The sequence below is a fragment of the Hemicordylus capensis genome, chromosome 15 (genome assembly GCF_027244095.1).
Source record: "Hemicordylus capensis ecotype Gifberg chromosome 15, rHemCap1.1.pri, whole genome shotgun sequence".
Classification (NCBI taxonomy): Eukaryota; Metazoa; Chordata; class Lepidosauria; order Squamata; family Cordylidae; genus Hemicordylus; species Hemicordylus capensis.
The window spans coordinates 19,612,063-19,625,870 of NC_069671.1; the positions used below are offsets into that span (position 1 = coordinate 19,612,063).

Below are 13,808 nucleotides of genomic sequence, written 5' to 3' on the forward strand. Positions count from 1 at the left end.
TTTAGTTTGGGGTGGTTTCATTTTTCCTTCCATAGGGAATATACGGCTCAGGCTATCTCACTTCTGTGGAGTTAGCCCGGCTTAGACTGTCTCTTCACAATAATTGTCGCAGTCTTTATTGGAAAAAATCTCTCAGCCCATGCAAACGACTTGTTAGGGATGCTCCCGGTGGGATCTCTCCTGTCCCCGCCCCGCCCCGCCCCCTAACCGACCATATTCCCCGAAGGAGCCCGATTATTACAGTGACAGCACATGCAAGAACCAAGCCGGTAGAACCAAATCTCTCTGGAGGAACCAAGCCGGAATATCAAGACAAGCCTCTGGTGGAGCAGATGGGAGCGGAGAAGAACAAGCTTCAGTCTCACCCGCTAAGCTTTGCAGGCTCACACGCTTAGCTGGTTCGGAACCTCACCGCCAATTTCCCTTATAGCTGCTTCCCTCAAATGCCAAGTCCTCTCATATAGATTTCACTTAGAGTTTATCAGCAACAGCTCCTTTTCCTCCCCCTCCTCCTCCCCTTGCCTTTTCCTTTCTGATTCCACCTCCACACTCTTCACAGGATCCCGCCTGGGGCAAACTTCTAAAGAAAGACATACAAGATCCTGGATATAATACATCAAGGCCCTGACAGCAATCCTAGCCATCTGCAATCCGCGCTTCCAGTCACTAAGCTACATGTGCATGGTGTGGTATCCACCACTGTGGATGCTGCCCTTGAATTCCGGCACTCAGAAAACGTGTCTTGCTGCTTGCATTCTAGAGCTGGCCCGATCTGTTTTTAAAAACATCCCTCCCCCCCGCCGCCGCAAAAAATAATAATAACCTTTTCCATAGGCAAGAGAGGACCAAAGTGTGAAAGGACATGCTTCTTTGCTTGTGGCAGGTAATATGCTGCCATCAAATCACAGCTATGAGAAAATTCTGGATTTCTCCATTGGCTCCTAAAAGCTGTTGGAGGGGAGGAGTTTGACTCACCCCAATTATAATAGATCCGGCATGAGTAGTAAACATTGAAGCCCATTACAGAATACATCGGAAGCTGCCATCTACTGAGTCAGACCTTGGGTCCATCTAGCTCAATATGGTCTTCACAGACTGGCAGCGGCTTCTCCCAGGTTGCAGGCAGGAGTCTCTCTCAGCCCGATCTTGGAGATGCTGCCAGGGAGGGAACTGGGAACCTAGATGCTCTTCCCAGAATGGCTCCATCTCCTGAGGGGGGAATCTCTTCCAGTGCTCACACTTCTAGTCTCCCATTCATATGCAACCAGGGCAGACCCTGCTTAGTCAAGGTGACAAGTCCTGCTTGCTCCCACCAGACCAGCTCTCCTCTGTCAACCATCCGTAGCTTAAGACAGTTGTTGAAGATCCAAACACAAGTAAGCTCCATCGAGGAGATGACATGCTTAGAAAGCCCGTATGCTTGAGCTTTCTTTCCGTCTTCATAGTATAGAGGGAGAAAAAGAAGCGGCACGGCTCGTGGTGTCTGGCGCAGAGCAGAGCTCAAGAAGCCGTCGGGAAGCAAGAAGGGTTGAATTGGGTCTAGTGTCGTGTGTGGTGTAGTGGTTAGAGGGTTGGACTAGGACCGGGAAGACCTGGGTATGAATCCCCATTCAACCATGAAACTCACTGGGTGACTCTGGGCCCGTCCCATCTCTCTCAGACTAACCTACCTCACAGGGATGTTGTGAGGAGAAACATAACCTGGTACACCGCTCCAGGTTCCTTGGAGGAAGAGTGGGATAGAAATATAAATAATTCCACCCATTGAGAAAACCACACTGAGCTCACCACCCCTCTCCGAAGCGCAACTGGACCCTTCCTCTTTCAGCCTGGCCTTTCGAAGTGTCCCTCCTTGGCCATCCGCTCCCTCTGCTTAATGGGCGAGCGACAGGTCTGCATCCCCTCCAGCTTCCCTCGGGGTTTTCTAGACCGGACGCAAGCACCAATTGTCCAAGGGGAAGGAAAGCCTTTGGGGCAAGTTTATTTGTGGAAGTTATTTGAGGAGAGAGCCGGTCTGGTGGTAGCAGGCGTAAAGGGTCTCATTTGCTAAGCAGGGTCCACCTTGGATTGCCTTTGGAAGGGAGACTGTGTGTGAATACTGTCGGATATTCCCCATTTAGGAGATGGGGCTGTCGCTCAGAGTTGGAGCCCCTGCTTGGCACGCAGAAGGCCCCGGGTTCAACTCCTGGCAGCATCTCCAGGTCGGGCTGGGAGAGACCCCGGAGTCTGAAACCTTGGAGAGCTGCTGCCAGTCAGTGTAGACAACACTGACCGAAATGGACCAAGGGTCTGACTCGGTATAAAGCAGCTTCCTGTGTTAGGGATGGGAGGGACATAGCTGAGTGGCAAAGCACCTGCTTTAAATGCAGAATAGGGTTGCCAACTAGGGACTTTTACAGAAGGCAGGTGACTATTTGGGGGACCAAATGACTTTTTTTGCATTAGGAGGAAGAGTGACTATTTGTGGGGACCAAACAACTTTTCTTGCATTTCTTGTGGCGTCTGAAATTCCGGGGCGCCGCTGGAACATCGTGTGGGTGAACGCTTTGTTCAGAGTGACTTTGCTCTCACAAGCAGGGGTGTGCACAGGACCCCTGCTCATGAGCAGCCTCTCTTCCTCGGTCTCCTTCCCCTGCTGGCATCCTACTGACCGTCCATCCAGTGGGGAAGCCGGGGGGGGGGGGTCCAGCTTCAGTGGCAGATTGCAGAACCACGCGATGCAGCAGCATGGACAGGGAGGCCTGGCAGGTGCCGCAGGCTAGCTTCCTTCATGTGGCAGCGGCAGTGAGAAGTGAGCAGTTCGCTAACTCACTTTACTCAACTAGCCGTTCCCCCTGCTGGCTGAGAACAATGGCACCTTTTCAAGTGGTGAACCTCTTCTATCATCATTTATCTATTTATCATGGGGAGAGCAACTGGCCCTACCCAACCCCAGCACAACATTCCTCCAGTGGCTGATGCTGGTATTACCTTGCGGTTCTTTTTAGATGGTGAGCCCTTTGGGGACCGGGGAGCCTCTTGTTACTTATCTGTCTAGGAAAACCACTGTGAACGCTTCTGCTGGAAAGCGGTCTATGAGTGTGTGTAGCTGCAGAGAGCAGCAAGCGAGTGAGAGACCACGGGCACACCACTGAGCCAGCATGCCAAGAGGCTGCCTCGGTAGGTAGCTGGCTGCCTTGAGTCAAGAGGTGAAGTTGCTGGCGCGGTTGGGGAGAGCAGACTGGGTGGCTCATGGAGCAGCAGCAGCAGGGTGCTTTCCAGACTAGACCCTGCAACGAGGTCGCAACGGGTCTCGGAAGGGTGCTTCCACACTTCCTGCGTCGTGACTCTGTAGTCCCTACGTGGACAGCAGGGTGCCGTTCATATTGCCACTGCCTTGTCTCGAATTTAATTGCTGCAATATGGAGCTAGGACGTCGTATCTCCGGCGTAAGGAAGTTGCTGTTTTTCCGGGTTGTTCGTTTCCGCGAGACACCTCCCCCTGCTGTTTACGTTTAGAATTGCCTGAACGGAGACATTTTGCTACTGTTGAGCAGCTAGACTGGAAAGTACCCAGGAGAATGGGCATGCCTTCACCTCTTGCCTGTGGGCTCCCCAGGGGCATCTGGTGGGCCACTGTGTGAAACAGGATGCTGGACTAGATGGGCTTCCTCGGGCCTGATCCAGCAGAGCTGTTCTTATAAGGGGGAGGATGGAGGACTGTGTGTGATAAACCTAACCAGGTGATGAATTTGTGGTTAAGAAGTGGGGTCCTTGAGAACGCAGCCCCTAGACGGCAGACTGGCCCTTCTTGGATCTGAAAGGCTGGAGGCTGCTGCCAGTCAGAGCAGTCAGTGCTGAGCTGGATGGAGCAAGGCTCTGACTCTGCAGAAGGCAGCTTCCCCCCCACCCCACCCCACCCCGGTCCTGGTCCTGTGTCCTAGAAACAAGGACCTGCTGGCATGTTCTGAGAGCAACCCACCCATGACGCGCCTCCACATTCTTTCCCAAATGGAGCGACTGTCTCTTGTCTGCCTGGCAGCCACTTTCTGGCATCAGAGGGCAAGGACCAGACTAGTGAAGATGGTTTTCGCTGGAGAAGCCAAGGACTGAACCCAGCCAGGACCTTCTGCAGGCAGAGTCCGGGCTGTAGCACAGAGCTTTCTGGAAAGCACCCTTCCCAAGGGGCCCAGTTCCCCAGACCGCCAGCATGTGAAGCAGCCCCCTCCTGAGGGGAGGCAGGATATGCCTCTGTCCACCAAGACACTCCACAGCGGTGCTGCTGGAAACAGGGCTCAGAGGCATCTGCTCACAATGAGCCCTGCTGGGTTCTCCCCCCATCCCCGAACACTGGTTTGTGCCTCCGGGGATAAAGGCTTTGGGGGTCTCCGTGGACTCCCCAACACCCATTCCAAGAACCCCTGTGGGGCACTGCTGGACTCCACCCCTTCCTGGGGTTTTAATTCCGCTGGGAGGTAGATCCGCTTATCCCTTGACTGGCCGCTCTTCGGGTCGACATTTCTTGTGTGCATTTGAGAGACTGGAAGGGAGACACGGGGGTGGTCTCAGGGGAGGGGGGCAGCAGGGGGAGGTGCAGCCAGAGTGGCGGTTGGCAGGAAGGGGGGCGAGGCAGAGGTGCTCTTGACAGGCTGCTCAGAGGCGGGGCAATGCAGGCCTCTCCGGCCGCTAACTGACCACTGGGGCTTCCTCGGAGCCACCCCGTTAGCAACGTGTCGCTTCCCCAGGACCCAGCACGAGGGGGGGGCCAACTTGAACGACGACTCCCGCCTCCCCCAGCCCCCACTCATCCACGGGAAGCTGGAGGGCCACGCTTGCCCACCCCTGACCTAGCAGGACCCGTCCTCGCGTGGGCCGATGGAGGCCACTGCAAGTCCCAAAGGAGCAGAGGGGGGGCACAGCAGAGCCAGAGAAGCCGTGGGGGCTCAGATATTTATTGAGAGCGTACGAGGTCGTCTTTTACACAGACAGCAAGCAGGGGGCCAAGGCGCCTCCTCGGTTCCCGGCAAATGTGGACCGCTCTCCTTCAGCTCTCCTCGAAGCAGCCCCTTTTGTGCCACTGCTGGTCCCGGACCCGCCGCACAGACTGGATTAAGGGCTGGCTGGCGTCCCACTCGTTCCAGTGCCGGTACTCGCCTTTCTCAAAGACGTACTGCCGGCCGCGGTACCCAGGGTATTCGTACCCCACCCATCTGTGTGGACAGAGGGAGAAAAAGCCATCAGGACGGGCTCCAGTGGGCAACCCTTTGTGACCACAAGGGCCCCGATAGGAAGAGGACCCAATTCCCACCCGTCCCCAAGGAAACCAGAACCCGTGGCCAAGAGCCCCAGGGGGGAGGTGTGAAGCAGGTGAAGGGGCCGCCTGCGATTGCAGGCACACTTTTGAAGCTTCTGCCTCCTGCTCTACAGTCTTGGGGGGGGCGGGGCGGCAAGGGGGTTGAACGGTTAGTGCCCACCCCCCTCCCATCCTTACATGCCGTTCAGGGCCTTGACACTGGCCACGCGGTCCTGGAAGCCGTGCGCCCACAAGCTGGGGACGTCATCCTCCACGATCTCCATCTTGCGGCCGCTGTAGCTGATGTTTTCAAAGAGGTGGATCTTGTGGTCAGGGCTGTCCTGCAGTGGGCGGGCGAGACAGAGGCTCTTTCAGGCAGGGTAGGCGGAAGAGGGAGCAGGTTTGCCGGCCAGGGAAGGTGGCGAGATGCTATCATACATCTATGGAATTCTCTGCCACAGGATGTGGTGGTGGTGGTGATGGCCACCAGCTTGGCTGCATTGAAAGGGGGCTTAGACAAATCCATAGATGTATGATGCACTGTGTGGAAAAGTACTTCCTTTTGTCAGTCCTAAATCTCCTGGCCATCACCAGTTTCATGGCATGATTCCTGATTCTCGTGTGGAGAGAGAGGGAGGAAAACTTCTCTGCCCACTCTCTCCACGCCATGCATCATTGCAGACACTTCTGTCATGTCTCCCCACAGTGGCTTCTTTTCCAAACTCAAGAGCCCCAGATGCCGTAGCCTAGCCTCATCAGGAAGGTGGAGGCCCTTGGTCACCTTGGCTGCCCTCTCCTGCACCTTCTCCAGTCCGACAATGTCCTTCTTAAGCTACGGTGACCAGAACTGCACACAGGACTCAAAACGTGGCCGCACCATAGATTTGTATCAGGGCATTAGAACACGAGCATGCTTATTTTCAGTCCCCTTCCTAATGATCCCTAGCATGGAACTGGCCTTTTTCACGGCTGCCGCACACTGAGGCGACACTTCCAACAAGCCATTCATCACGTCCCCAAGACTGCTCTCCTGGTCAGTCACCGCCAGCTCAGACCCCATCCGTGTCTATGTGAAGCTGAGGGTTTTTGCACCAATAGGCGCCACTTGACACTTGCCTACATGGGACGGTGGGGTCTCCCCAGAGCACACGCAGCCCCCCCGGCAGTCAAGTCTACCCCACTGAGCTCTGTCCTGAAGCCACACGGCTGCTTAGGGGCCCGGGCACTACTCACAACCAGCAGGGGGCGGACGGAGAGGAGGGTGTCGCTGTTGTGGCTGTTGGACCAGGAGTCCCAGCGGGGATAATCTCCCTTCTCCAGCACAAACTGTTCGCCGCTGAACGCCTGCCGCTCAAAGCCAAGCCACCTGCAGCAGGAGAGAAGCCGGGCTGAAGAGCACATCTGCTGCCAGAGGCACCACTTTAACTGGGGCATGTTTATGCCAGTAGTCTGTGGTGTGCAGAAAGGGTGCCGGACGGGGTGCAGAGGACAGAACTCAGGGCCCTGAACATGCTCGCCTTCCTCTTTCTTTTAGAAAACAAACAACAAAGGCTACCTAGGAAGCTGCCTTAAACTGAGTCAGGCCATTGGTCCATTTAGCTCAGTGTTGACTGCTCTGGGAGGCACTTTCTAGACTAGCTGCTCAACAGCAGCAAAATGCTTCCGTTCAGGCAAATAGCCTTTGAAACGTAAACAGCAGGGGGAGCAGCAGTCCCGCTGAAACTAACAACCTGAAAAAACAGCAACTCCTTTATGCCGGATATACGACGTCCTAGCTCTATATCGCAACGATTAAATCCGAAACAAGGCATCAGAAATGCGAACGGAGGGACTGCAGTGTCACAACGCAGGAAGTGTGGAAGCACACCTCCGAGATGCATTGTGACCCTGTTGCAGGGTCTAATCCGGAAAGTGCCCTTGCTGGCAGTGACCAGCCTTCCCTGGAGATGCTGCCAGGGAGTGAACCTGGGAGCTTCTGCATGCAAGGCAGATAGTCTGCTCTTCCACTGTGCAATGGCCCCACCCCTAAGGGGAATCTCTTACAGAGCTCACATGGGGCTCCCCATCCAAATGCAAGGCAAGGCAGGCCCTGCTTAGCAAAGGGGACCAAGAATGCTGCCACAAGGCCAGCTCTCCTCCCCTGTAAGGGTCTAGTCCTTTTAGCAGCAAGAGATGTTTGGTATTAGTACATGGCTAGGGCAGAGAGAAGGATGTAGCAGCAGCCCATTCAGTGAACTCTCTTCTGCTCTCTGCTAAACTGCCTCACAGCTTGTTGAACCAGAATAAGTTCCACCAGAAGAAAGAGAAAGTCAAGCACCCCAGCATTAAGACAACTGCCAAGATCACAAGAGAACAACCTTGCCAAGATGACAGATAATAAGAGAATGTAAGTCAGTATATTATCAAACCACACACACACACACACACACACACACACCCATTGGAGACATGGAGCTGCCTTCTACTGAGTCAGACCCTTGGTCTAGCTAACTCAGGACTGTCTGCACTGACTAGCAGCAGCTTTCCATGGTCTCTACTTGTGCTTGGATTCAAGACTGCTGACATTCTGCTCACCCAGCGCAGAAGCTGGTGTTGTTTACTAGAGAACTTCCTATTTTTAAAAAGCATCCCCCACCCCCCCACTCAGTGCCCAGGATGCCAGAGGAGGGATGCACCAGATGGCTCACCCTCTTCCTCACACTCCACACAGGATCGTTACTCACGGGCCGGCCTCCACCTGAATGGAGCCCACTTTCTCCAGCTCTTTCTCCGTCACATTGGGACTCTCGTCGGTCAGCTCACACTTCTTGCCCTGGAAATTCTCCATCTCATAGAGGGTGACCTGGGGAGGGTGAAGAAGAAGCCGCCCGGCGTGGGACTTAGATTGTATCTCCATTAGGAAGAAGAACCTGGGAACAGCCCTGGGTGCTTTCCAGATTAGCCACTCAACAGCAGCAAAATGCTTCCATTCGGGCAGATCACTTTCAAAACGTAAACAGCAGGGGGAGCAGACTCACGGAAACTAACAACCCGAAAAAACAGCAACTTCTTTATGCCAGATAGATGACATCATGGCACTCTATCGCAGCAATTAAATTCGAAGCAAGGCATTGGAAATATGAGCGGCACCCTGCTGTCCACGTAGGGACTGTGGTGTCACAACATAGCACACTTGCAGGGTCTAGTCTGGAAAGCACCCTGCTAGGGATGAGAGCCCAGCAACGCCAGCATCCTGTTGTTTGCAGCCAGGTATTTCTGGGAAGCTGGCAAAACAGCAGGCGGAGGACCGCAATGGACAGGTGGAAGGAGTTTGGGAGAGGTCCCTGCATGGGGCCACTTCACCCCAGGTCCAGGCTGCCCCTGCTGGCTATAGCACCAGGACAACGCCTTCCTATCCGGTCCTTCTGCTGGGCCAGAGCGGGAGAGGCAACGAAGCACATGTGCAAAGGTGGTCACAACAGCCACCAACGACTGCTAGAGATCACTGCAGACCAATACAGAAGAATTTGGCCACAGTGAGCACCAGGAATTTCCCAGAGCGAGGCAGGCAGCCTTTGAAGAGAGGAGAGAAGCCACCGCTCACAGAGGTGATAGGGGACTTGGTGGAAAGCCACCTCCCTCCAAAAGGCAGTTTGAGCTGAATTGCCAGCAGAACTGACGGGGAGAAAGCTCTGATAAAGGCGGGAGCGCCATCGCGTGGCAAGACTCAGTAGGACAAGCAGCACGGAGAAGAACTCTGCTGCTGCTGGGACAGCCATCTCCACTGATTTTCAACGTGGGGCCACTTTGGCCCAGAAACAACCACCCTTCAGTGTGGGCCATTCCACCCAGTCCTTTTCTCCGGAGCCGCCCTCTCTTCGGAGCTCTAGGAGGAAAGCCCCGAGGAGGGCTACGCTTCCCAGGGGTCTGTGCACGCCTCTTGAGACGGTGCAGGGGATCCAGAGGACTCTGTTTCCCTTAGAGGAGCCCCCCCCCAAAAAAAATCCTGAGCAAAGCCCTGCACCATGAGAATGGTCATCTCCACGTGGTGCCAAGCCAGAGGCCTCTGCAGAGTATGGAGCTTCCGCTGGAGCTCCACATAGGCTCCCCATACAATGAGTCAGGGAGTGGGTGTATGGGGGCATATGGGGGCACCAGTGACCCACGGGCCTCCCCGTGACAATCAACACTGTGCCAGGAGAATGCACAGGTGCTGAGAACCTCTCAGGAGCTTGGGGGAGTGGGAGAGGGTTGCCCAGGGAGGGAGGGCGGGCAGGGAAGGGCACCCCAGCCACAGGCTCCACCGTCCAGGAGACGGCGCCTTACCTTGTAATTCGGCCCCGCTTCTTCTGGGCTCTCAGCAGCGGCCATCTCCTCCGGCGGGCTGTGTTGCTCGGTCATGGTGCCTGGAACCCCCGGCCCGCCCGCCCCCCACAAGAAATTAGTGCCGGCTAACACTCTGCAGAGGATCTGCCCTGCCCAAGGTTTCCGTCTGGCCGGGCTTCCTCAGAGAGAGGAGGGTAGGAGGTTCTGAGGTCGGGGGGGGGGTCACTCCAGTTCTAGGCTTCCGCTGCAGAAGATGCAGGCAGGGACCTGCCACGGCTGACCTGCAAAGAAGCACCCCCAGAGCCAGACAACGGCCCTTCGCGCCCCCCTCTCCCTCCGGCGGAATGTGCATGGAAAGGGCCTTGCCCCCAAGAGAGCCATGGCTGCAGTTCCTTGGGGGCTGGATCGGTTATGGGGAGGTGGCATTGAGGGGTCCCAGCCTGCCCCAAGAGACTGGGGAGGCAGCACCGGGGTCAGGCGCAGCCTCCTCCACTGCCCAGCCCAATGCGAGTCTGGTCTACTCATCAAGAAAGCGCGAAGGGCCGAGGGGGACCAGCCCGGCTCGCTGCCACAAGGCCAGCTCTCCCCTCCCCAAGACATCTGAAGCCGAATAGAGGCCATGATGAACCAGAGGTGGCCAAGCGGAGGCTCTCCAACAGCTGGACGACGCCTCCCATCACCCGCCACTGCACTAAATTGCAGCAGGGGGTGATGGGCGGTGTAGGGCAGCCACAGCTGGAGAACCTCTGGAGGGCCCCCCGTCACAGGCGGCAGAGAGCCACTCTGCGTCTCCCTGGACCCCTTTTGGGGAGTAAGCCGCGGCTCGGCTCCCCGGTCACGGAAGTCAGGGATTGACCCTGGAACGACTTCTGCGGGGAGGGTGTTGCCAAGGCCCTGGGCCCGGCGGGGCGAGAGCGGCCCTACCTCCGCTCCCGGATGGCACAGGCAGCTCCGACGGGCATCGGCGGCAAACAGGCGGTGCTATTTATGGGGCCGGCTCCGGACGCAGCCGGGGCTTTGCTGGGGATGCTGAGGCAGCAGCTGCGCGCCCCCAGATCCCGCGTCAATAGGGAGGGCTCCGCTCCACAATGGCCAGCTCCCCCGGCCGCCCTTAGAAACCGGCCCCTCGGTTTAGAGAAGATTAGCGGGCAACGAGGCAGCAGCCGCGGCAGGTCAGCTGCCGGCTCCGTTCCTTGCCAGGACCCGGCGGGAATTCCGGGTCAGCAGCTTTTCCAGGGGTTTGCCCAAACGCCAGAGCTGCACACACAGACCCGGCAAACCCCCGCCCAGCACATTCCAGGCCGGAGAGCAGGGGGAGCCGGCGGGTGCCGGCGGGGCCCCTGCTCTGGGGGGCCCTTGCGGTGGAGAGGGGCCCTGGGCCTGCATCGGAGCCGGGAGTGCGCCTTCACTCTCCTCCTCCTCCTCCTCTTTGCCCTGTCGGAAAGGAAACCAACCGTTGTCTTAGCAACAGCGGTTGCTAGAGCAACGGCAGGCCACGGTGGCGATGATGCTGGCAAGACACAGGACCCAGCTGGTCCTGGGGTAGCAGGCATGACGTGGCCCCTTAGCTAAGCAGGGTCTGCCCTGGTTGCATATGAAAGGGAGACTAGAAGTGTGAGCACTGCAAGAGATTCCCCTTTTAGGGGATGGAGCCGCCACTCTGGGAAGAGCATCTAGGTTCCCAGTTCCCTCCCTGGCAGCATCTGCAAGAGAGATTCCTGCCTGCAACCTTGGAGAAGCCACTGCCAGTCTGTGAAGACAATACTGAGCTAGATGGACCAAGGGTCTGACTCAGTAGATGGCAGCTTCCTAAGTTCCTATGTTCCACCCTTCCAAAAATGGCTCAGGGTGGTTTACACAGAGAAATAACAAATATGAGATTTTCAATGACAAACCATGAATCCACTCATTTGCTACCAGAGAATCTACACTCAGAACACCTCAGAAACAACAAAACCCTGTACCCGCCCCCCGCATGGGTCACTGTATGCCTCTGGGTACCAGTTGCAGGGGAGTGACAGCAGGAGGGAGGACAAGCCCCTTTCAACTTCTGCCTGTGGCTTCCAGCGGCATCTGGTGGGCCACTGTGCGAAACAGGATGCTCTGGACTAGATGGGCTTCCTTGGGCCTGATCCAGCAGGGCTGTGCTTAGGTTCTTATGCTGTGAGGGGCTACCTTATAAGCTAGGAGAGGTGGATGAAACCTAGAGTCCTTTCCTCAAGGAGGAGCTAGAAGAGCAGAGTCATGGGTACAAAGAGAGCCCCGGGGGGGGGGGGGGGCGTTCCATGCCATTGCACCATGTCCAAAGAGAGGCGAGCTAAAGCAGGCCTTCACCAATCCTCTCGAATCTAGGAGCCAGCCCCGACACTTAAGAGCCAGGCAATGATCACTGGGCAAAATTGCCGGACTTTGCAATGGACACTGTGGGCGGCGGGCCGAGAGTCGACTTCCTCCTCTTTATATCCCTTTACCAGTTGGATGGCAGTGGCTTCCCCTCCCTCCCATGTTGGAGGAACAACCAACGGCGAAGGGAGGACAGAGAGGGACAGACCGGCTCCTGGTCCTCGTGTGCATCAAGAAGAAGAGGAGAAATGAAGACGGACTCCCACGCAATGTCAGGTGTGAAGGATTTGTTTTTAATCGGACACAGTTCAGTTCAAACAGTGCTGAGTCGTGACACTTCTACAATGCAGCCTCTCTGTGTGCGGAGGGCCCAGGCAACCCCCCACCTCCCTCCGGGAATCCCGGCTCAGCCTCCCTCACACCGCAAGCCTTCCGACAAGAGAGGTTGTCGGCCGGCCGAGGCCGCCCAAACGCCCCAGCAGGGCCTGCCGTGTGCCCGCTCCGTCGCTGGGGAGTCCTGCTGGGACACCCTGGGGCGCTGCAGGCAGAGAGCCCCTCCACGAGGGATCCAGGACACGCACACCGAAGGGGAAGGACACTTGGGGGGAACCCCACCGCGGACGGAGCGCCAGGCAGCCCAGGCCCTTGGGAACGACTCCGTGCACGTGTGGGGATCCGTCACACGGGCCGCAGCAGAGACCGCCCCCCCAGCCGGCAACATTTAAAAGAGGGGGGGAGTTGGGGGACCCCAACAGACCCTGAGCCTGGGAGTGGCCAGAAGCAGGAGGCAGCGGCAGCAGCGGCCTCCTTGAAAGGAAAGGAGCAGGCAGGCAGCACCTCTCCCATCGGCGGGGTGGGGCAGGGCCCCCTGCCTCCCTCCGCCCATCCAGCGCAAGACGGTTCCTCTCTGTGGCCTGGGAGCTGTTTCAGGAGACATTTTCTGTTCCAAGAGCAAGACAGGCGGCTTTTGCTGCAAGCACACCATCCCCGCAGAAGAGGCCTCGTCCGGCGAGCTAACGGAGGGAGGAGCATCTCTGGGGGACGTTCTGCAGTCACCCGGCCCCATCCCAACCTGGGCTGGCACAAGGTCCAAGCCTGCTCTCTGGCTCCAAGCTGGGGCGGGGCTCTTCCCGAATGCTGGCACAGGGGTGCCTCTTTGCACCCCCAGCGCTGCACCCAAGTTGCATTTGCAGAAGATGCAGCCGGCCAGCTGCGGGGCGTTACCCAGCCGGTGCCACCCGGCTCACCTCTGCACCTTCCCCTCCTTTTCTCGGCTGGAGGCACAGAGGTTGCCCCTCGGCAAGAGAACAGGCCGGCTGTTCACATCTCCGCTTTCATTTCTGAGAACAGACAAGGACTGGAAAGAGCACTTATCTTGGAAAGAGCACTTAAGTGGGGGGTGAGGGTGGTCAATCAACGAGGTATTCTGGATAGAGCCACCACTTGGCATGGAGACTGGCGGTGAGAAAACTTTCTTTTCTTCAACCAGGAAGAACCACCTCGATACAAGGAACGCCCCGGCCTCTCCCAACTCTTCTTCACAAAAACAGAGGCTCCGCCACAGAAAAGACCACTTCGGAGGAAGGGCGGGAGGAGACCTTCAGGAGGTTGCAAATATCCAAACCAGCTGCGGACACTTTTATGGGGATGAGACTCCCGGGGTTTCCAAGAGATCGTCGCCCTGTTCATGGCTTGTTAGAACTGTAGATGCTGCCGCCAGGGACAGCGCCCCCAGGAGCAAGCCGACAAGCCTACCCTCATGCTGACACACGCTCAACCTGCCTAAGAGAGCTGGATGCTGGGGAGGAATCCCCCTGCTTCCCTCCCAACACGAGGACCAGAGATCATCGCATGAAACTGATGAGAAGAGAACTGGTCTGGTGGGAGCA

At 57.0% G+C, this 13,808-nt stretch overlaps 1 protein-coding gene across 1 annotated transcript; it reads right to left on the reverse strand.

The window, feature by feature from the left end:
- Positions 1-4,914: 4,914 nt before the first annotated feature.
- Positions 4,915-11,721, reverse strand: CRYBB3 (crystallin beta B3). Its single transcript, XM_053279482.1, has 6 exons — positions 10,501-11,721; positions 9,577-9,656; positions 7,995-8,113; positions 6,505-6,637; positions 5,470-5,612; positions 4,915-5,188 (listed from the first exon to the last, which is right to left on the reverse strand). The coding sequence occupies exons 2-6, from the start codon at positions 9,649-9,651 to the stop codon at positions 5,023-5,025; spliced, it is 636 nt and encodes a 211-aa protein (XP_053135457.1). The 5' UTR covers positions 9,652-9,656; positions 10,501-11,721; the 3' UTR covers positions 4,915-5,022.
- Positions 11,722-13,808: the final 2,087 nt, after the last annotated feature.